Below are 24,460 nucleotides of genomic sequence, written 5' to 3'. Positions count from 1 at the left end.
CTCTCCGGTGTTTTATCCACTGTGCCACCTAGCTGCCCCCTTATTCTTTTCTTTACCTCAGATTCTCCACCTGTGTAAAAATTGGAATAATAATATTTGTGTACCATTGTTAGGTATGTATCCCAAAGAGATCAAAGAAAAAAGAAAAAGACAAAATATTTATAGTAGCTCTTTTTGTGGTGGCAAAGAATTGTCAATTCAGGGGATAGCCAAACATGTTGTGGCATATAGTTAGATTGGAATACTATTGTGCTATAAGAAATGAGAAAGGGGGTGGTTTCAGAAAAACCTGAGAAGACCTATATGAATTGATGCAAAATGAAGTGAGCAGAAGCAGGAAAGCATTGTACACAACAGTGATCACCTGTTAAAAACTTAGCCACTTAGATTGATACAATGATCCAAAACAGCTTCAAAGGACTCAGGATAAAAATGTTCTTCACCTCCAGAGAGAACTGATGAAATCTGAATGCAAATTAAAGTATAATTTTTTCACTTTATTTTTTTGCTTTTGGGGGGAGTGGGAGGACAACATGGCTAATAATGGAAATATGTTCTGCATGATTTTACATGTAATTGATACATTATTTGCCTTCCCAATGGAGGGTCTGGAGAAAGGAGAAAATTTGGGACTAAAAAAATTTGTATGAATTTTAAGGTAAAAAAATAAATTTTTACAAAATCATAACATTTGTTTCTTCCTACCTTATTCAATTAATTTTTTTGTTTACATGAGATGATATATGATAAGTTGTTTTGAGTTTATTAAGAAATGCTATATAAATTTACAGCAGCAAGTTAAACTCTTCAGTGGGTAAAGGCAGTGGTAAAAAAAGGAGATAAAATTGATTCATCACTTTATAGACTTCAGCCAATCAACTGAAAAAAATTGTTTAACATAAGGCTCTTTGTTACGTGTTGTAGGAGATATAAAGAAGTTTTAAGAAAACATAAACCTTTTTCTAATACTATTTTATTTTTTCCAGTTATGTGTAAAGGCAATTTCTGATATTCATTTTTTATAAAATTAGGAGTTCCAAATTTTCTCCCTCTCTTTATACCCTCTTCCTTCCTTGAGATGGTAAGCAATTTGACCTAGATTATATATGTACAATCATGTAAAATTTATTTCCATATTAGAAAAATATATAAAATTTTTAAAAGTTAATTAACAATACAAGAAATAACAGAATATTACTTCTGATGTTCTCAGATAATTGAAACAGAAGCACAGTTACATGCTACCATTGAATAAGAACTGAAAACAAAAGTTGAACTGGGAACTGCTTTTAAGCCTACCATTCTTTCAGTGATTATTAGGTATAAGTAGAAACTTAAGAAGTGGAAAGAGTCACTAGCAGTCAAATACCATGCATTCTTTCCTTCCTTAAGCCTTGGTTTAAGGCTTCTCAGTCTGGACATGGGCTATAACATAATCAGATGGTAGCTTCAGAAACTTCATACTTTCATTCATTTTTATTACATGTTAAATTTTTGTTTTATTTTTGCAGCACTTTAAAATTGCTAATACTGAGTAAGTGCTATTATTATGTCTTTTAGGTGGTGAAGACTGGAATTGAACATGGGGGTGAGGCTGGCTATCTTTCTGAATCCCAGGTAAAAGCAAATATGTGGAACTATTCTTTCTTCCTTTACATTTAGAAAACTTGAAGTTTTAATAATTTTAATTCAGTATAAAACCAAGGAAACACCATGCACGAGCTCACTAGGGTGTTTGTTTTTTTCCATCTGTTGCATATTAACCTCATGTCTTTGCACACCCTTCTCCTATGTAGTAGTTGGCTTGGGTATTTAAATATTTGGAATGTTAGGAGTTAGGAAGTCAACATTGCTTCCTAATAGCAATATAAAATTCATTTACAATACAAGTAGCAAAAAGTATAGCAGTTACAAGGAAAGCAACAGGAAATCACTTGTAAGGATTACTCATTGTATAAACTTGTTTGATTAAAAAAAAAACCTAGGAAGCCACAGAGTTATTACTGGTGTTCTGAGGATCTGTGTACATCAAGCATTGACATTTTTAGTTACCTGAACCTGTGATTTCCTTGGCATGGGAAACTCTGTCTACAAATATAGATGAGCAAATATTCTATACATTATAGTTTTCCTTAGTTGGCACTTAGAGGCACTGAAAAGTTGTTGGGCTTAAACCCTGGTCTTAGTAACTTAGTCCAGCTCTCTGTCCACTAATTCATTCTTCCTCTTGATTGAAAAATACACGGTGGGCCAAAAGTCACAATGTTTTAATAGCTTTTTGAAAACTATATTTTCTTTATATTTTGCCATTTACAAGATGTGATTTTTTTCACATGTAATATAAATTAATTTCCCATATACTGTATATAATGCTATGGTATTATAAATTAAAAACAAAAAATAAAGGAGTTATTAAATATTTAAACTCCTTCATGACTTTTGGCCCACCATGTAGAAGATAACACAAAGTTATTATGAATTCAGTAGTGCTTTCTTATGGACTTGTATTTTATAAATAGATACTAATAGTACAACTCTTATCATAGAGACCCATGACATTGTTGACATTTTAAAAATTCTTCATATTCAAAAGGTTAAAAACTAAATGGTATGTAATTCAGTGTAGTCAAATCAAAGAGCAAATCACTTTTGGTCAACAGAATCCATATTCTAAACATATTCCTTTATTTGGTTTCCTTCACTTTTTAGAAATTTGGTGAACTTGCGATGACCAAAGAATCTAAGGCTTTAATTGGTCTCTACCAAGGTCAGGTTATTTGCAAGAAGAATAAGTTTGGAGCTCCACAGAAGACTGTTACGTGAGTCAAACCCTAAGCTTTCAAAAACACAAAATTGTTAAGGGAGCAACAACTCCAGTAAATTCTTGTTTTTTAATGCTTTCTTTGCCTTATTCCTCTGCTCCTACTAAAACTATTGGCTTTTACATCACTATCCTTTCTTGGTTTTTTCTACCTTTCATGTTATTTCTGCAGAGGCCCTTCCTTGTCTACAGTTTCACTTGACATAGGAATCTTCAAAAAATATGGTCTATGCCTTCCTTTTTTCTCCCTATGCCATCTAGCAATCCATCTATCCAGCTATCCATCCTTACTTACATAGTCTGTGTATCTATGTACACATGTACACATTCACACATATGTTCTGTTTAATGAGCTGATCCACTCTACACATTTTTCAGGAAGGAAGAGAAAATTTGAAATAGCTGTTAGGACAGTAAAATAGGAAATCAGTTAGAAAGGGAAAAAGGACTGCCTTACTGCAGTGAGTGCTCAGTCGAGGTTGGATAATATGAATGTATAATGTCTCCGGTCAGCAGAGTTGTGGGATTTTCTCAAGTTTTTATTGACTACTTGTGAGTTGGAGTGGAGGAAGTAAATGGTGGCAGTAATTCAGGGCTGAGGTTTGGCTCTAGAAAAGCGGCAATATATTCAAGAGTAGAGGATAGTATAGAGTTGAAGTGTGATGGAATATTATTGTGCTATAAGAAATGAAAAACAAGATGATTTCAGAAAAGTCTGGAAAGACATATATCAACTGATATATAGTGAAGCTAGCAGAACCAGGTGAACATTGGGCACAGTGACAGCAATATTGTTCAATGAAGATCTGTGAATGACTTAACTATTCTCAGCAATACAGTGATCCAAAACAATCCCAAAGGACTAATGATGACTGATAACACTTTCTCCTTGCTATCCTCTGCTGCCCTGGATGTACCTTCTCAGTCCTGGAGAAGGAATTGGAATACACAGTGTTACTTTCAAACTCTTCTCTTCCTGCTTTGCTCAGTAACCTTTCCCCTTTGAAATCCGTATAATTAAAACCTTCTACAGAGGTATCTCTACTCTCCTCTGATGTGGGCTGCTGAAACCAGAAGGCATACAATGAAGTTGGGATAGATAAGGGATTGCTTGTTAGTTTTATTATGGGTTCAAAGAGAAGAAACTTCATTTCATGAAATTCTTGTGTGCATTACCTTATGGTATGCAGAAGCATCACAAAGGTAATTGCAATTTATGTGCTAACTTCTGTTGCAAAGAATGAAGACGTAGAGAACTCAGGTTTCTCTTCCCCTGCCACCAGAAGTCAGCATATACAGTGATACTTGGTGACTGAAGTATTGAAGGGGGGCTTTAGGGGAAGACACTAAAAACATAGTTCAGAATTAGGAACAGATGTGGAACTGATTTCTGAATTGGTTGTTGTTATCAGTCCATCCTTTAAAGGAAAGGCCAAAATGACCAAGTGCAAAGGACAAAAATGAAAATACAACATTAGAGCTCTTACCTGACTTATTCAAACAGACTTTGATGCCAAAAATGAATAAAGGAAAAAATAATGCCATTAATTTCCATTATTTCCTATTGAAGTTTGATATAACACAAGGAGGCCAATTAAGCCCAGAAATTGTCTTAGCTAGAAAACATTTGGTCTGCTAGTCAGGCAGAAAGAAATGACATATAAGTACACTGCCACTTTTTGAAAAAAGTTACGGAGCAGAATATTGGAAGATGAGGCATGCCTAATGAAACAGTCAAAAGCTGGTAAAGTGAAAACAAGTCTGAGGAAGCTTGGCAGGAGGCCCATTACACCATATTATCCCTAGGTGAAACTGGGCAGAGATCTTCAAATAGATGAAAGATGAAACAAATCTGTCAATAATTTCATTATCTATGACATTGGAACCCATAGGTGTAAACTCTTTTACTTTAATCCCCAGTTTATAACATAAAGACATAGAATTGTCACCAAAGAAGACAAAAGATTTGAAGAGCAGTTGGATCAACCAGAGCACACACACAATATCTCTCTGCTGGAGGTGATGCAGTTTTGAAAGTATTGAAGGATTGAGACAAAGAGAGAAAGAACTGATGCAGAGTTAAAGATGCAGCATCAGAAAATCAGTATTTATGGTTACTAAGATAATATGAACAAAAAAGAAAACTCAACTGAAACAAAGCACTAAATAAGTATAATAGCCAGTCCTAGCCACTTGTTTGTATTAAAAACAAAATTTCTCATGTTGATTACAATGAAAACCCCTTTCTTCCTGTTTTATCACAGTTGAAGCCAAAATCATTTTTCTTACAGAGAATGGTTCTTATGTCTGTATTTCATGTTTATTTTTGAGAATTTATTAAAGCAAAATTTTAAAATGCATTAATTTTCCAGTTATTAAAAATATACAGGAATATGATTGTGATGGAATATTATTGTGCTATAAGAAATGACAAACAGCACAATTTCACAAAGGCCTGGAAAGACTTGTTTGAACTGATGATGTATAGTGAAGTGAGCAGAACCAGTAGAACATTTTGCACAGTGACAGCAATATTGTTTGATAAAGACTGTGGATGACTTAACTATTCTCAGCAATACAGTGATCCAAGACAATCCTAAAAGACTAATGATAAAGCGTACTATCCACCTCCAAAGAAAGAACTGATACGGATTTGAACACAGACTGAAGCAGGCTATTTTTCACTTCCATTTTTTTCTTTTATTTAAGTTTTCTTATACAGAATGACTAATATGGTAATGTTTTACATAATTGCACATGTATAACCTATATCTGATTGCTTACTGCCTCAGGGAGCAGGGAGGGGACAGAAGGAAGGAGGGATAGAATTTGGAACTGAAAACTTTAAATTAAAATGTTTATTATTATTATTTTTTAACTATACAGGCATACTTTATAGTATAAGCAAATAAGTCACTTAATTTTTGTTCATGCTTTAATTAGCTCCCAGTTTGCCTACTAGCTAAGATACCTGTCTTATGAATTATGTTTGCGATAAGCAAAAGTTGAGGTTGGCAATTCAAATCACTGTCCTCTTGTCTTAGGCAACTATCTATTCTTGGAGCTGGTCTTATGGGAGCTGGTATTGCCCAAGTCTCAGTGGATAAAGGGCTGAAGACCATACTCAAAGATACTTCAGTAGCAGGGTTAGGACGAGGACAACAGCAAATTTTCAAAGGGTAAGTCTGAAGAAGATAGGCTTATGACTCTGCATTGTCTGCCTGAAAAAAGACATTTCTGTATGGGGAGAAAAGAAATTTCCAGTATCTTATTTACCTGAATTTAATTAATAGACAATATAACAACTGTATAATTAACCCAGACTCTCTTTGACTCTTTGTAATTCACCTTTTATGTTATGTTAAGAATGATGGTAGGATTTTGCTGTCTGCCAACAGGAGAAATTGATGTCTGCATTGTCTATCTATCTCAGCTACTGATTTTCAAAAATATCGCTTACCTTTTCCTTTAGCATCAAACCAGAAACTCTAGGATTCATCAGTTCTAATTTGACTCCTATGAGAATGATATGGTATTATGGGGGTAAGGCTATGTGTTCCTTCTAGCTTACTTTATATATTTGTGGGAAAACACACTCAGAGGTGAAATAATACAATAAGTAAGGGTGGGACTGGGTTTAGATTTCATGGCTAGTATTTAAGCTCTATAGAACGGTAGAGTGGTAATTCTGAATATCTGAAATGATCACTGAATAGACATTTATTCTAGAATTTAAGAGCTACCATCATTGTCTTATCTCTGAATTTAATGATTCCCTTCATGTTAGAGTGAAAAATAATTGGGCACAGACATTTTGAAAATCTCAAAACACACAGAGTCTGTTCTGTTCTTCCTGGACAGTTTGCATTTATGTGATTAAGGATATAGCCCATAACTAAGTGAATTATTATTTTAATTGCAAATAACAAGTGAGTTTAATGTTCTTTTATAGCAAAGAAACTTATGCATTGCCCTAAACAATCCTATACTTGGTGGCAGATTGCACTTTCTACCACTTATTGGCAGATGAAGAGTTGGCAGAAAAAACCCTGGACCCAGATTTAGGAAATATACATTCCAGGCCTAGATCTCACTACCTGACTAGTTACCTCAGGAAGAACACTTCCCTTCTGTGGGCCTCAGTTTCCCTACCTATAATATGATGTAACTGATCAAGATAATTTCCAAGGTCCCTTTTCTCTAAATACCACAAATTTATAAATTCTCTGGAATGAGAACTTTGCCAAGGGAGCACACTATTCTTGTTAGACTAGGCCCTGCCTATTCTTGTACTAGTTTTTAATTCTTGCATACAACTATAAAACTGTTGTTTATGATCATCCTCCCATTCTACTTTCCTTGGAACAGAACTGCCTTTATCACCTACAAGTTTTCCTTCTCCTCTCTGACCCCATTAGCCTTGTTCCAATACAATGCTGCTAGCTCTACCTATCCCTGCCCTCTCATGGGAGCAGGTTTTACTTATTGCGGGCAGTGTGAGGATTAAGATTATAGCAACTAGTGATATTTTTCACTTGGGAAGCTTTTCCCTCTTAGCAGGATGCTATACAAAAATGCAGTTTAGAAATATTAAGATTTGAACCCTGCCTGAAACTTCAATTAACAGTTTAATGAAGTAACTTTCAGATATTCAGTTTACACCCAGTACAGCTAATTAGAAAAGGGACTTCAAATGGTCTCTTTATTAAAATGAAGATGTATGGTTCAATGGAAAGAATACTGGAATTGGAGTCATAGCACATGGGTTCAAATCTGACTCTTCTACCTAGTTCCTGTGTGACCTTTGGGTAAATTGCCTAACTTATCTAATCCTATAAAAATCCTTTCTCTAGGAAAGTGGGGTCAGACCAGTAGGTCTGCTGTCTTCTTTGGAAGAATGAAACAGAATCCAAGGAAGTATTAGTATTAGGAATGTATATTCAGCTCCCTGCAGCTGACTCTGAAATAGTCAGTAAATATGTATTAAACATTCAGAGTTGTACAGGGTATCATAGGGGAATAAAAAAATAAGTATTAAGATATGTTTCTTTCCTGCTCACATGGAGCTTATAACCTATGAAGACAAGACAAACACACCTGAAGCCATTACAAAAGTACTTAATAAGAACTGTGTTCTGAAGAACTTTAGTGATTCAGGTATCATATGAATAGCTATGCCTTAAGAAAGGGTTGTGTTTTTCCACCTCTAAATTATCTCTAGGTTTTAAAATAATTTTAATGTAGTTATCTATGTATTGATAGTATATTATTTTTATATGTGTATATATCTGTGCATGTATTGATATATGAAGTAATATAAATGTATACATATATAAAATGTATATATACATGTTATATGTGCACATGTAAATTTATATTTCTATATGTTACAAATTCATATATAATACATGTGTGTGTTAAAGCAGTCATTTGAAGGCAGAAAGTGGCAGAGTGGATACAATACTAGACTTGGAATCAGATGATACAGTGGATGTAAAGTACTTTACAAAGCTTAAAGCATATATAAATATTAGCTATTATTATTGTTATGAAAATAGGATGACTTTTCTTCTGCACCAAAATTTTCCCATCACCTTTTATTTCAGGAGCACTCCATGCCCTTAGCAAACACTTACAGTTTCCCTCAATATAATTCGGGCCCAAAACTGTCCTCTGATTAAATTAATTTTATGGAAATTTTGAATTAAAAAGTATATGAAGTATCAAAGTCTGTTCATTCTTGGGTTTCTAATACCCATTGTAGGCCACCTTCCCCTTCATAAAATTGTACTTTTTTAGTGAACTAAAGCTACAAAAAGCTTTTTTCATTCTGCTGTTTTGGTACTATGCCAGTTTCCTTTCACAAAAAGCACTTAGGCTCTTGTAATTGATGCAATTTCTATGTAGCACTCCAACTGTCAATGTATTTTCTCAGGTTGGATAATAAAGTGAAAAAGAAGAGCCTAACATCATTCGAAAGGGATTACATTTACAGCAACCTGACTGGGCAGCTTGATTATCAGGGATTTGAAAAGTCTGACATGGTGATTGAAGCCGTTTTTGAGGACCTTCGCATTAAGCACTCAGTTCTAAAGGAGGTTGAATCGGTAAGTTATCAGCCTTCTCTTGAGGGTACCTGGTATAAAGTCCTGACTCTTACTTAATAGAAAAGGATTTGGGGAAATTCCAATGTTTTAACAGATTAACATTTTAAGTATAGGTTTCAGGTAGAACAGCTTATGTTATATTTGTACAATGTGTAATTCTAAGTCTTGAAGAAGAAAAAAAGAAAAGCAATTCATTTTACATATTTCATAATAAAATCCTACCCCTTTTCATGTTCATGGGAAAATTCAGTCACTCGAGGGGCAAAGCCTCATAACACAGCCACAAATTTGGATATTCTCGGGTGACTATAAAAATCAGCTGTGCTTCCTGTACTTTGCAGCATAAAAAGTATATGAGAGCAATTTAAGCATAGTTCTCTGTTAACATTAATCTACTAATTACATGCAAATACTGGATCATTCTTGCTTCATATTGTACTAGGCTGTCACTGTAAGTCACTAAAGAAGATAGCAACATGGTGAAAGTGTTGTTGGTTGAGAGCAGCTTTGTTATCATTGTTGAAGATAGATTAAAGGAGGAGGGTCTGAAAAGACAGATATTCCATTAGTCCGGGTAAAAACCTAGGTGTCTGTAGAACTGGGAGGATGGATTCAAGAAATGGTGTGAATAAAAAAGTGGCCAAATTTGGCAATAAGCTATCTAGATATGGATAGATAGGTAGATATATTGATATAGATAGATATAAATATATGTTGGGCAAAAAGTACTTCCCACTAATAATAACAATTAATCAGAAATTATCCTCAGTATTTTGTTTTGGAAGGCATGGCTTTGATGGGAAGGAGTTGTGGGCTAAAGATGAACAGTTCTGTGATAGTTCTGTTTGGTTTGTGCTTCTGTTGAGACTCTAAGGTCTAGGTAGTCTTTTATTGGACTAAGGAATGAAAGTCAAGGAAAGTTAGGAAGATTTTTGCATTGTCTGTAAAATGACAGTTGGAACTGAGAAAGTGGATAATATTGCCAGAATTCTTAAAGAAGAGAAGAGGAACAAAGATAGACACTTGGGGATTCCTCTCTTCTCTTCTCTGCCCTCCCTGGTGGCATTCTTTCTATCTCCCCCCTCCCATTCCTGTTCAATTCTGAGTAGCATCTAAATAAAATGGCCAGAAAGGACAGTGCCATGGAAACTGAACCCATGGAGAAAATGGCGTCAGAAGCTTTTAAGAAAGTATATAGTACTGCAATGAAGAAATGCCCTTCTCATCTTGGTACTATTGAAGTTGTGACAGTGTCTTTGCAGGAAATATAGAATGAGCTAGAACCAAGGGGCACTAGTTACAGAGAGGTAGCTTTTGGTTCAGTATAAGACAGAACTTCCTAACTGCTAGAACTATACAAAAATGGAATAGATTGTCACAGGAAGTAGTTGAGACTACCGGAGTTCTTCAAGTAGGTGCTAAGCAACCATTTATTAGCATGGTTGGAGAGAAGATTCATACTTTGGATAGGGGTTGGACTAATGATCCCTGGAGTCTATATAATGTTAAAATTGCATGATTTTGTGAGTTAATTTGAATAGCCCTTCTTCCCTTTTCCTGCTGGTCTTTAAAACACCCTTCCGGTCATTTTACATCTTACTTCCTACCACATACTTTGCTGCCTTGCTATTCCCTCATACAAGACACTCCATCTCCAGATTCTCCATACCTGGAATACTCTCCCTTCCCATCTCTGCCTCCTACCTTCCCTGGCTTCCTTCAAGACCGAACTAAAATTCCATCTTCCTTTCTTCATCCCCCTTAATTCTAGGTAGAGCTTTCCTCCTATTGATTATCTCCATTTTATTCTGTATATAGCTTGTTTGTACATAGTTGTTTTCATGTTGTTTCCACCATTAGACTGTGAGCTCCTTGAGGGCAGGGTTTGTCTTTTCTTGGTTTGTTTTTTTTTGTATCCCCAATACTTAGCCTAGTGCCTGGAACATAATAGGCTCTTAATAAATGCTTATTCACTGATTATACTGACTATACTATATTGAGAGGGTTGGGCAAAACACTGAAGTTCCACTAAAGAAGACTATCTTCATAGACAGAACTATTAATTGACAATGTTGATTTTGCTGTTTATACTATTAGGTGGTTTCTGTATTCCCTTCTGCTTTGTGCTATAAATTTCTCTAGCTGTAAGTTTCCTGACTCCCACTATTCTCTGGTTTGGGAGTATGGTTTACCCTTTACCATCAACTCTTAATTGGCTATTAGAGTGTGTACAGGTCTTTCTGTCCAGTACTTAAAGAACATCCTCTTCCTTTCTTTAACTGTATATACTTTCCCTTCCCCCCACCCCCCGACTGACTACAGATTTTCCCCTTGCCAGAGTCCAGGAGACCACATATGCAGTTACATATAATTTTTAGAGGGAGTTTTTAAGGAAATAAACTCAAACTGTTGAATCAATACTTGGTTGCACATCTAGCTATGCTTCCATCTAACAGTGTAGTCGTCCAATCCATATTTAGCTGTCCTAGTCCCAGTGATACTCTGGGAAATTTTGTCAGATGCTCTGTTACAAACAAGATAACTTTCATTATAATCAACAAAAAAATTGATTGAGCATCTGCTATGTCTGTGTAAGGCACTATTGTTCTTATCTACCATTCTAGTTATCAAAAAAGGATTAGATTCATTTGGTGTCACTCATTCTCAGTGAATCCAAGTTGATTTCAATGATCACTAACTGATTTTTTTTCTGAATGCCCACAAACCATATTTAATATTAGGATATTATAGAGATGGTAAAATAATAATTATTATGCTTTACAATAATGAATGATAACTCCTATCAGGACAATATGAAATGAGCAGCTGAATTGAACTTTATTGACTGGCTTTACCTTGGACTCTTTAGGGACATATTGATGTATATTTTCAATGCCTTTTGTTTTGTTTTGTCAGGTGGTTCCGGCTCATTGTATCTTTGCTAGTAACACATCAGCTCTCCCAATCGGTGAAATTGCTTCTGTTAGCAAAAGACCAGAAAAGGTAAGTTTTGCCCTTCCTAAGATTTTGTGGAGTTTAATGAATATGAATTGGGAAAAAAAGAAAATACCTTACTATGTAGAGCTTTCTGTAGAAGACAAAAAATGGGTGGTCTTTGGGTTATGAGTTTCCTAAAGCATAGGAATTATTGGTTGGTAACAGTGAGATGTGACGTCGATCTTTCCAAAAGGACTGAAGTTCAGACCTCATAGATCCCCATTTTATGGGTGAAGAAACTGAAATTCAGAGAGGCTCAGTGTCTCCTTTGGGGTTAAGCAGTAAGTGGCAGAGTCGGTACTTAAACCCAAATTTCCTGAATCCAGATCCAGTGTTCTTTGCACTGCCTTCCAGTTATTTATAATCATAGCAGTGAAAGGTCACAGATGGAGAATCACTTTGTTTAAAGCAGAGAACTTAACTTAATAGAGAAACAGCAGTGATATCCTGAGAGTTTGCTGACTTAAGTGCCTGTTATTGAATTAGATATTAACAGACCGGCCTCCAAACAAAAAGATGGGCTGGGCACTGCCCTCAGTAATAATCTAGGACTGGTTTGGTGCAGGAAGAAAAAATGACTTTATTAGATGTCTAGAAAGGGTGATGTGAAGAGAGGGACAGAATGGGACAGTGAAGTTTTCTCTGGATATTTGAATTAGTAGGCAAGAAAATACTGTTAATTAAAGTGAATGGGAACAACTAAGACATGTCTGTGCAGAAGAAACGAGGAGGTTGGAGGAAGAAAAGCAAAGTTTCAGAAGAATCAGTAGAGACTGGAGTTGAGGAAAAATGGTAGTATAGGGCAAAAGACTGGGGAACTAATTGACTATTTGCAGACTACGGATATACAGACATAGAACATCAGTCAGCCTTTGACCCAAAAAAAAAAAGATCATTAATGTCAGTTCACATTTGGAGAATTCCCAAACTTCATGTTTCTACTTTGGAGTATTTTGACCTTTTGCATAATCATGCCATATAAACTAATCAAGATGGAGCCACTTATTTAATAATCACTTCTATTTAGAACTCAACCAATAACCAGGAAATAGGCCTCCCAAAAAAGTTTTGAGCAGCCAAAATAAATACTTTTCAGGGTTCATTTAGAAAAGCCCATGTATTTTATTCTTAGGAGAGGTTCTTACTTTAAGTCTATTTGACCCTTTTTAGACACATCTAATAAATTTAAGTATTTGTTTCTGTAGATTAAAGATGATGAGAATCCCTGATTAGGAGGGGTTTAGGAACTGTTTCAGGCAATTAGATGGTACAGGGGATAGAGTACAAGGCCTGGAGCTAGGAAAGCGCACTTCAAATCTGGCCTCCCTTACTAGCTGTGTGACCATGGACAAGTCACTTAACCCTGTTTGCCTCAATTTCTTCATCTGTAAAATGATCTGGAGAAGGAAATGGCAAACCATTCCAGTATCTTATCCAGGAAAACCCCCAAGTTAGAGTCCCAAAGAGTCGAACACAACTGAAATGACTAAACAACAAAAGGGAACTGCTACAGATAAACATACCATCAGCATTGAGAAGTGAGAGCTGAGAGTAAGATAAGAAACAAATTAAAGACAAAGTCTAGGGCCATTTTAATGTAGAGACAGACAGCTCTAACCTCTGAATACATCATTACTTTTATGTCATGGTACAAATAATTGATGTTATTAATGATGATTCTTGAGTCATCAACAAATAATTGAATCAATGTCCATTGACCCTTGTTTATGAGGACAAGGGAGAGTATAATGAATTTTACAAAATCCCAAACAAAGATGATTAAAATGAAAACACTTGAAAAGAGTTAGCTTTAGTTATCTGGAAATACTACTTTTGTGAACATCCCATGATGCTGGATAAATACACTATTGTTGTATGGTCTCTGTATTACATCTTGAGTTATAAAGAAGTATCAGAACTTGAGTTAGATTCTAAACTGAGTGATAGACAATCTAAAAAGCCATATTGTAGAGCAGTGTAATTAAATATATATGCTGCCTTTGGATATCTGTGTCATTTGTCCATCTAAAGGATTTCCCTTAAGTGTAAAGCTCCTTGAGACCAGGTGTTATTTTTCTTTGTATCCTTAGCACCTTGAACAATTCCTGGGACACAGTACTTAATAAATGCTTTTTGAATTTAATTAAATGGGAGGGGGTGCAGCTAGGTGGTACAGTGGATAGAGCAATGGCCCTGGATTCAGGAGGACCTGAGTTCAAATCTGGCCTCAGACACTTGACACTTACTAGCTGTGTGACCCTGGGCAGGTCACTTCACCCTCATTGCCCCACCAAAAATAAATAAATAAATAAATAAAATAAAGATAAAGTCCATTAATATATTTTAATTAAATGGGAGGATCTTTTTATGTAGAAAATCATGCTCATTTGCCTCCTGTTTCTTGAAGGGTATTCACACAGGAAGCCTAAGTATAATATTTCTATGGTATTCCCCAGTGTGCCAGTCTTTGTTTTAGTCAGTGAGTATAAATAGCAATTGGTTCTTTTTGGGCCAGAAACCCTGAGAGTCTTTCCCTCCCAAGTAGTATTTTTTTTTAACTAGGTAAAAGAGACCATTTTGGGGGTCATTTCTTAGGTAGCTTTAATCACTGAATGTTTGTTGCCTCAGATAAACTAAGATCTGGGAAAGACCTTAGTTTAAAAAAGCCATGGTCTCCCACTACATCTGGGGCCACTTCCAGTCATCCTGATCTATATCTTGCCACTGAACCCAGATGACTTTGGAGGAGAGAGTGAGATTAGTGACTTTGTACAACCCTCCCTCACTTAAATCCAGTTTACTGCAACTCATGACATCACCCCAATGTCATGGTCCTCTCTTTGAGAACAAAGGACAAACGACAATCTGGTTGCTGTTAAAAAAGGAAGTTAGCTTAGCATGACCAGCAAGCTGCTCACAGCTTTCCTTCCAAATGCCAAGAATCAGTTAAGTTCACTGGACTACATCTGCAGACCACTTCTTTCCTTTGCTAAAAAAAAAAAAAAAAAAGTGGGATTTTAAAAAATTAACTCTTTTTTCAATGAACAAAAACTGATTTCGTCTCCCTCCCACTATTGGAAGAGGTAGGGGTGGGGGATGGGGAGAAAGAAAAGAAAAACAAAGCCCTTGTAACAAATATGAATAGCCAGGTGAAACAAATCGGGAGATTTGTTCTTCTCTGATCCTGCAACACTTCGGCCGTTCTCCCATATTTTTCAGAGATTACTGATAGCCCTTTAGTAATCACATCTTCCTATTTTTTCACTGTCCTTGGGTATAATTCATCAGGACCTGGTTATTTAAACTCACTGAGGGTAGCTAGCTATGCTTTTTCTTTGTTCCTAGAAGCAGTTCTTCAGTTCAACAAAATTAAGTGTGTACTGTGTACAAAGTGCTGTGGGTACTGGGGGTCATAGCTCTATCTCTAGAAGGATCCTCGGAGGCCATTTACCCCCAGCCCTTTTGCTTTACAGATGAGGAAACTGAAGCCAGAGCTGCCAGGGGTCTCAGAGAGGGTGTTAGATGGGATATGAATCCAGGTCCCATGATCTCTCTGTCCACCATGTTTCTTCTTGCTGCTGATCTGCAGATAGTTCCTCAGACTGCTCTGTCACTCCTGGAGACTAATCTACCCTGCCATTTCCCCTCACCCCGCAGGTAGCCTCTCTGTTCCTAGTGTACAGCTTAATATATCGAGTTAACACACAAAGTGGAAATTGATCATAGCTGTGCCCCCTACAACCTCTCCCTCTTTGTTTCAAATTGCTGCCAACCTTCAGATAGCTTCCTGTTTCCCTCCTCAGCTTCCCTAGCTTCCAGTGGGCTCTGCTCTGCTCAGATCCCAATAGTGACTCTCCTTCTTGCCTCCCAAGTAAAACTCAGACTCCTTTATTTGACATTCACAGTTGTATTGCCCTGCTTTCCTAACGTCAGCTCATACTGTGTAATCACAATAATCCTATAATGGATAATCTCTACCTGTTTATCTTCCTTGCCATATACTTCCTGACTTTGTTTATACTGTTATTCCATTTAATCTCTTTCTTCTCTTTCTTCCATTTTAATCTCTTCCCATCCTTGAAACCCCAACTCAAATAGTTTTCCCTTCAGGAAGCCTTACCAGGTATCTCTATGCTGATCTCTACTTTCTTGCGCTTTAATCCCTTAGTAAAGTTTTAAGCTCCTTGAGGGCAGAGCCTGAATCCTTTCTCTTTGACATCTTCTGTATCATCATAAATGTTTGTTGAACTGAGTTTGAATGAGAGCTTGTTTTTCAATTACTTCTAAAGAAAAGTAAAAGCTAAATTTTGGGATTAAGGATACCTAACTCTGTACTTAAGAAGTAGTTTGTGTATTCAGTTCAACAAACATTTATTTACTGAGTGCCTGTTATATATAAAGCACTCTACTAGGTACTAAGGAGGATACAGAAGAATAAATACAGCTCCCTGCCTTCCAGGACTCTGTAGATTAAAACAGGAAGACAAATATAACACAGTGACACAACATAGAATGTGGAAAGTCTTTGGAAGTTCAAAGAAAAGGACAAATTACATCTGGCTATTAGAACAAAAGAAGGTTATTTGGTAGCTGAAGCTGGATCTTGAAATATGAGTAGGATTTCATTTGGCAGGGATGCCACCAGGAGGGGATTATAAGCATGAGGAACAGGGAAAGCAAAGGTACAGTGCCGAGAAAACACGGCATGTTCAAGTAGCAGCAAGTAATGCTGGTGTGGTCCTGGGTTCATAAGGCATATTAAGGAGAGTAGTTTGACATAAAACTAGAAACGTAGGTGGGAACTAGGTCATGGAGGGCCAGGAATGCCAAAGTGGCTTTGGAATTATATTTGGCTGGCCTTTATCCACTATTTTGAGGGACATATTTTCAGACACTAGAGAGGTGATCTGTCTCTTCCCTTTGTTTCCCCAACATTTAATAGCAAATGTTTTCACTATCACTGGCCATATGGTAAGCCCCTGTCCCCATAAGGGAAATGAAAGAATAGCCTAACACCTAACTTTCCTTTTCCCATAAGACTTATTAAAGGCTATTGTCTGGGCCTGTCCTGTATCTTACACCAACAGTCCTTATGGCCATGCAAGTGCCAGCGCATAGATGACTCTTTTTTTTTTTTTTTTTTTTTTGGTGAGGCAATTGGGGTTAAGTGACTTGCCCAGGGTCACACAGCTAGTAAGTGTTAAGTGTCTGAGGCTGGATGTGAACTCAGGTCCTCCTGACTCCAGGGCCAGTGCTCTATCCACTGCACCACCTAGCTGCCCCCGCACAGATGACTCTTATCTCTCTGGTATTTGCTTAATGTTTTGGTTTTTTTTAAGGTTTTAAAAAATTAATATTATTCAGATTGTAGTTGTCAGAAAACAGATTTAGTAAGCAAAAGTTACAAATACCTTCACCAAGTCTAAGCAGGAAACTGAGCAAATAAAGGAACTTTAAACAAAGGTACCAGGAACTGTTGGGTGTGAGGATCACAATATTCCTCTTCCAATTTGGAGCACTTCAGATAAGGATACACTGAGGAAGGTGGGGTATGTTATGCTATCAAATAAACACAGTCCACTCTGCAAAGGCCTTATCCTTATCTTAGAACATACATAAAACTATCTAGTAATGCATAAATGAAAAGGAGCTTCCTGGAAGAAAGGACGAAGGCTTCATACACTCAAAAAGGTATTATTAATATTAGCTTTTGTTTTCACAAAGGAAAGATATCTCTTGCTGATAAAAAATACTAAGTTATAGGCATATGTTTTGGTTTGTTTTATCAGATGTGTTAAGGAAGTCACAATCTATCTGAACCAAAGGCCTCCCACCACAGCAGTACAGAGTCACTGTAGGATTTTGAATGAGGAATTGATTTGGTCGGACTTATGTTTTAGAATGATAAATCTAGCAACAGCACATAGAAAGTCTTGGATACTAGAAGTGGAAGACGAGTTAGTAGGCTATGAGAATAACAAAGACAAGAGATAATGAAGGCTGGAGCTAGAGTTACAACAGTAAGAATGAAAAGGAAAGCAAAGACTGCAAGAGATTTTAAAAGTAGAATCAGTTGGACTTATTTGATATAGGCTTTGAGGAGTAAAAATGACTGAAATTTTGTGTACAGGTAATTGGGCAAATGATAGCGCCTTTAATGAAATCATGTTTCAATTTTGGGTGAGTGAGGTTGAAATATACAGAGTAACCTGGACATTTGGATGGAGAGCTAAAAAGAGAAGTTTGGGTAAGAAGTATAGATGTGGGAGTCCTCATAGAGGTTATAATAGGTAAAGCCATTAGAGTAGGATGAGATCACTAGTTTGGAGAAAATAGAGTCAAGAATAGAGACTTGGGGAAATGCTTGTCTTAAAAGAGGGCAAGAGAAGGAAAACCCAGCAAAAGAAACAGAAATAGAAAGGAAGGAAAACCAGACAAGGATAGCTTTATAGCCAGGAGGATAAGGGCCCACAACAGAGAACACTATAAACTTTGAATCAAAGGTCTTTTCTAGTTCCATAATAAAGCATACTTTCAGTTTAGTGGAACAGTGATAGGCACTGTGCTAAGTGCTGGTGATAAAAAGATTTTTTTAAATGACAGTCCCTTCCCCTCAAAGAGTTAGACACTACTGAGGTGAGAGGTATGTACCAGAGATGAGCTATAAGGGAGAGTGTGATGGGGGCAAAGGTGAAATCTAGACTACTGATCGAAGAACATTTGAGGAAAGAGAAATGACCTTTAGCTGGGGAGATGAAGGGAAATTTCATTGATGAACAACATGGACCTGAGCTTCTCCTTGAAAGAAAATAAGGATTCTAAAAGCCTGAGGTGAAAAGAGTACATCCTAAGCATAGGAGACTTCCTGTATAAAGCAGGAGATGCCTGATTGGGTTTGGAGAATAACTATTAGTCCATTTTATCCTAAATATTGAGTGAAGGGGAATGACTTTTGTTTGTTTGTTTTGTTTTGGTTTTGGTGAGGCAATTGGGGCTAAGTGACTTGCCCAGGGTCACACATCTAATAAGTGTTAAGTGTCTGAGGCTGGATTTGAACTCAGGTACTCCTGACTCCAGGGCTGGTGCTCTATCTACTAGCTGCCCCTAAGGGGAATGATTTTAAATAAGGCTGGAAAGGTAGTTCGAAGCCAAATTACATGACCATGTTAGGCTAAGCAGTTTGTATTTTAGAAAGGAAGGGAGTCACTGAATATTTGTTTGTTTGCTTGGTTGGTTTGGGTGGGGGGGTGCCATGATGTATGTGACATCAGCAGACTTGTAGCTTAGGAAGTTGGTAGCTCTGTGAAGAATGGATTGGACAGAGGAGAGCCTGAAGTTCTCAAACTTCCAATTAGGAAGTGATTACAATAATCTAGGCCTAAACTAGGGTAGTGGCAGCGTGAATGAAGAAAACAGATAAGAGAAATTTAATGTAGGTAGAATTCATTTAATAATTTGGTAGTTAATGGGTTAGTGGGGGAACAGGGGGAAAGAATAATAATTTATATGACATTTTAATATTTGAAAAGTGCTTTACATATCTAATTTAAGCCTCACAGTAACCCTGTGAGAAAGGTACTATAGATATTATATCCCCATTTTCCAGATGATGAAACTAAGGCTTAGAGAAGTTTAATGACTTACCCAAGGTCACAGAGGTGGCAAAAGCAGCATTAGAAATCAGCTCTTCCTGGACTCCAGGGTTAGGAACTTGGGGGACCATCAGGAGGGCCCATTTATTTTGCAGAGAATTGAGTTCATTTTGGACAGGTTTGGCCCTAAGATGAACACCTTTTCAGTTTCTAGATAGAGCCCTATCCTTAGGTGACTCCAGTGGGAGAGGGAAAGACCAATGCCTGTGCTAACTTGAAGTTTATAGTTTAAATAAGTCTCTGTGCCTTACTCTCATACTCAAATGGATATAGTCAATCTCAAGTTGAATGTTTCTTCCTCTGATATATAGATCACACTCCATCCATCCATCCCTGCCAATTTCATATAACTCTTATCCTTGTCCTCCCAGTAAGTTTGTTGGGGGATCCATCCAACACTCGAAGGGCTTGCTTACTTTTTCCCTAAATCTCCAAGATGCCTGTGTAGCACTTGAGTTGGCTCCTTGTTATCCTTTCATCTTACCATGTGGCAAGCCCATCTTCTTTGTTTATACATATCCCAGATGAAACCCTTTATTCTATATCTTTTCAAAACTTCTTTATTTGTTATATGTGGCAACCTGTTCACATCCATCAAATACCTCTCTATTATCCTCTGCATGACACTCATTTTTCATTTCTCAGAGACTATAGTATTACGTGACTCTCCATATAATGTCAGTAGAATATTCAAATGTATGAAAAGGGCTTTGCTTCTGGAGGAAGTTTGAGGTTATTAAAAGACCTTTGCAGTTTCTAAAAGGCAGTCCAACCCACCTCTCTTCCCCACTGCCTTGGAATTGTTATTTAAGCCCTGAGCCAAGGTTTGAAAATGAAAGGCATTTCTTTACTCCTATTCTGAATGAAACCTCCTTAATATTATATAAGCTTTAGTAATAGATGTGTTAACAGAGCCCTAATTAATAATTTTCCAATTATTTTGCTCTGATAGTAAATCTAGTGCTGGTCTTTGGAGGTGATTTCTGTAGTAACTATTAATGGCAACAAAATGCCCCTTAATGAAACAAGACCTGGCTTCCAGGTGGGTGAGGAAGGACCACACCTTACTACAACAGTTTTTCTACAAATATATTAACATTTTCACTAAGGAGCACACATCTCCATGTGAACATTATTTGCCACATTAATCGTCTTTAGCCATCTCGGGCATTGATTATAAGCATTTGTTGCTTTTTATACCCCACTTTAGGTCATTGGAATGCACTACTTTTCTCCTGTGGACAAGATGCAGCTACTAGAGATCATCACAACAGAAAAAACTTCCAAGGACACAGTTGCCTCTGCAGTTTCCGTTGGCCTCAAGCAAGGGAAAGTGATCATTGTGGTTAAGGTAACAGGATTATGTAGCTGCGTGTTCTGGAAAGGTATCATATGGCCCTTCCCTTAACCCACAATAAATAATAGCAACAATAACGATAGCTATTATCCTTACTAATAATCGTCTTACATGCATATATCGCTTTATAGTTTGCCAAGCACTTTCACATTCATATTCTCATTTGATCGTCATAACGACCCTTTGGGGTAGGCAGAGCAGCTATTATCCCCAATTGACAGATAAAGAAACTGGAATTCAGAGGTTGAGAACTTCCCAAAGTCATACAACTAGTAAGTGATAGAATGTGATTAGAACCTAGGTCCTCTGATTTTTAGTCCCATGTTCTTTCCACTATGATGAATAACCAGAAGAGCACACCTTCTTTGGTGTTATTTCTTCCACCTCAGCTATCACCACACCTTGTCTTCTGTTCTCCTTCTAGCTGTTCATCAGATAGGGTAACTGACGGCACCATGCCTGGGGAGCAAAACTAAAGGCATATTCTTCCCCAGAACAGGGCTTACTGGGAGGATGCAGATTTGAAATTAAGAGCAACAGACATCTGAAATTTTTAAATGATTCCTGAGTTAGGGGAAGTTAGTTATTTAATATTTCAATAATATCAACTGCCAAGGTACTATCAAGTTTTTATATCCTCTCATTTGACAGGATGGACCAGGCTTCTATACCACCAGGTGTCTTGCACCCATGATGTCTGAAGTCCTCCGAATTCTACAGGTTGGTGTTACTTACTAAAACGTTTCTGGATTAACTTTGTCCCCTTAACTAGGCCTGTGGAACTTCAAACCTATTCCTAAGGCCTTATTGTATTAACACAGATATGGTGGGACCTAAGTTCCCTTTCCACAGCCTTTTTGTACAATTACCTTTGTCCTGAGTAGTGGGGGGTCCACATCCTAAACTAGGAGAAATTGGGCTGCAGAGTAGCAAGCCCTTGGGCATGGGGCACCCTCTGTCTGAAGTGACTCATTGCCTTACTCTGTAGTCAGAGGCTTCTCCACCGGTAAGTTGTACATGGCACAAATTGGTAGGTAGTGAAATGTGCTTACCAACACATTTTGGGCACTTAACTGGTCAGTGAGCTCCATAGCATGGCCATGTTCTATGACATTGCTTTTGTGGCTTCTTTTCTCCCCCAGTGGATTTTAGCCAGTGCTTGGGCTCCAAGAAAAAGGCAAGAGAATGACTTTTTACTCTGTGCCTATCGGACCTGGCTGTGGCCTCCGTTGTGCTTTGTGGCCTCTGTTCTCTAGAATACGCACCTTGATTGTCATAATGTCTCCTTCCTCTCTTTTGCAGGAAGGCATTGAGCCCAAGAAGTTGGACAGCCTGACTACAAACTTTGGCTTTCCTGTGGGTGCTGCCACACTCGTAGATGAAGTTGGTGTTGATGTAGCTCAGCACGTATCAGAAGAGCTGGGCAAAGCCTTTGGGGAACGCTTTGGTGGGGGAAACCAAGAACTGCTCAGACAAATGGTCAACAGAGGTTTCTTGGGTGAGTTCATTAACTCAGCTAAACCTAACTTTCCCAAGCAGTCTTAAGGTAAAGGAATTACAGGAGACCTAAATGGAACACACAGGTTGTTCAAGGTAGAACCAAGGATTAGGTAAGATTCTAAAAAAGATTCCACAAGAAACTGCTTAAAATTAGCTTTTGTCTACCCAGCTAAGGGGTAGCTGCTATACTAAACAGTAACTCTTTGAGGTAGTTGGACAAATGTTTGATTTGCCATCATCTGATCCATGTACCAAACAGAGAAGCATTTACATTGCATGGTAGACTCTGTAAATACTTCTATAGGCCAGGATGAAGTAGAGGTGTCTTTAAGCTTTGCTTAAACTCTCTAGACATACATATAAGGACTTAAAGACTAGGAAGTGACTGAGGTACATTGGATAGGTAGCTTGCACTGGTCAAGTTAACAAAACAGCAGCAGAATCAGGAATAGAACCCTGGTGTCTTCGAGGCCAACTCTTTGCTCTGGGATCTTAAAGTATCAAAAATATCCTAAAGGTTACACTAATTTTCTTGTTATTATGTTCTAAGTCTCTAGAAACCTGTTAAGATCTTTCTTCCTTCACTAGCTGCTCTTTCCTAAGAGGAGATTTCAGTTTACCTAGAGATACAAATTCAAAAATGGAAAATTAGACTATCTGACATAGTTAGGTATACCCTTTAGCTATATAGTCTTCAGATTTTCTGTTTCTTATATACCTAACATGCTGAATGTTGTAGTCATTGTGTGTGTGTCTGTCTCTTCTCCCCTGCTGGATTATTTTTGATATAGTCCTTAGTACCCAGAACACTGCTTCGCACATAGGCACATAAGAAATGGTGACCATCCATCATCTAGTCATCTTAGGAGGCTAGTGGGACAAGGATTCAGTTAATGGCCTAAGAATTTAGTGGTTCTGTTGTGGGGAAAATAGAGTAGGGGGTTTGGGATAGGGTTTGGAGTAGGAGTTTGGGTTCGGGGTAAGGGTTGGGGTCCTTAGGAATTCCTCTTTAAAGAATTATACCCTCATGCACACAAAACCAATAGAATAAGATAATAGTTTATTCAGGGGCTAGGGAAGGGAAACAAAGGGAGAAATCCTTGAACTTCTTCTCATGGGGAGAAGGCATGGCACAGAACATGGCTCTGAGATACCAATCTCCTCAAATTGGAGACAGGCAGGTCTGATGGTAGTCCAATGAAGTGATCGTCTGACTGTGGAAAGTTCCCCTATTGAGGGAGGACCATCCCCCACTGGTGGTGGCTGGGGGCATTGGGTGAGGGGTGGCTGCAGATCTCTCAAGCCATCTCTCTCCTCACACCACAAAGGCAGCAGTCACACCTAATCTTATTGCCCCAGGGGTGAGGGAGCTAGCTCAGTCCTGATCAGGTTCCACTTATCTCTTTAGGTGTGTCTGTCTTTTGATTTAGTTTCTCAAGGAGAAGGTTCTTTGATGTACCCCAGAGAACTTATGGGGTTCTATAACAGTTCTCTTTCTTAACTATCTCTTCCAGGTCGCAAGTCTGGAAAGGGCTTTTACATCTACCAGGAAGGAGTAAAAAGCAAGAGTTTGAATTCTGGCATGGATGAAATTCTGACAAATCTGAAGGTGTCTTCTCCATCTGAGGTGTAAGTTAATTGGGGTTCCCAGTGTGAAAATGCATTTCTTTAGCAGGGAAAAGAATCATTTTCCTTTGATCTTCTGGAGCTTAATAATATATTTTCTACCATCCTCCTATACATTATTTGGTTTCCATATTAATCAAAAGGATTTGATATCAGTCCACCCAACTGTTGCAGAGCCAAGTCAAGATTTCTGCTCTAGAACTCTGAACAGGTAGAGACTAGACCTGCTATCCCATTCCTAGGTGTAATAATCCAACTTTTGCACTGATATTGTGAGTGTGTAATTTAAGATTCTAAATGTGGGTTCTAATCTGTTCCCCCAGTTTTGGGGGAAACTGACTAAAAGCACTGATAAAACGAGTTTAGGTTTTTAAGGGTTTATTGAAAACTAGAAAGAGAA

The 24,460-nt window shown here is 37.5% G+C and overlaps 1 protein-coding gene across 1 annotated transcript in view; it reads left to right on the top strand.

Moving 5' to 3' along the window:
• HADHA (hydroxyacyl-CoA dehydrogenase trifunctional multienzyme complex subunit alpha) overlaps positions 1-24,460 on the top strand; it is a 68,600-nt gene that overhangs the window by 42,730 nt on the left and 1,410 nt on the right. Inside the window, exons 10-18 of the mRNA XM_043983400.1 lie at positions 1,561-1,617; positions 2,710-2,819; positions 5,866-6,000; positions 8,757-8,928; positions 11,845-11,931; positions 20,788-20,928; positions 21,586-21,654; positions 22,237-22,432; positions 23,949-24,063. Coding sequence (XP_043839335.1) covers positions 1,561-1,617; positions 2,710-2,819; positions 5,866-6,000; positions 8,757-8,928; positions 11,845-11,931; positions 20,788-20,928; positions 21,586-21,654; positions 22,237-22,432; positions 23,949-24,063 — 1,082 coding nt within the window. The remainder of the gene's footprint in view (positions 1-1,560; positions 1,618-2,709; positions 2,820-5,865; positions 6,001-8,756; positions 8,929-11,844; positions 11,932-20,787; positions 20,929-21,585; positions 21,655-22,236; positions 22,433-23,948; positions 24,064-24,460) is intronic.

Source organism: Dromiciops gliroides, chromosome 2, assembly GCF_019393635.1.
Source record: "Dromiciops gliroides isolate mDroGli1 chromosome 2, mDroGli1.pri, whole genome shotgun sequence".
NCBI lineage: Eukaryota > Metazoa > Chordata > Mammalia > Microbiotheria > Microbiotheriidae > Dromiciops > Dromiciops gliroides.
This window is presented reverse-complemented; position numbering and strand designations above follow the sequence as displayed.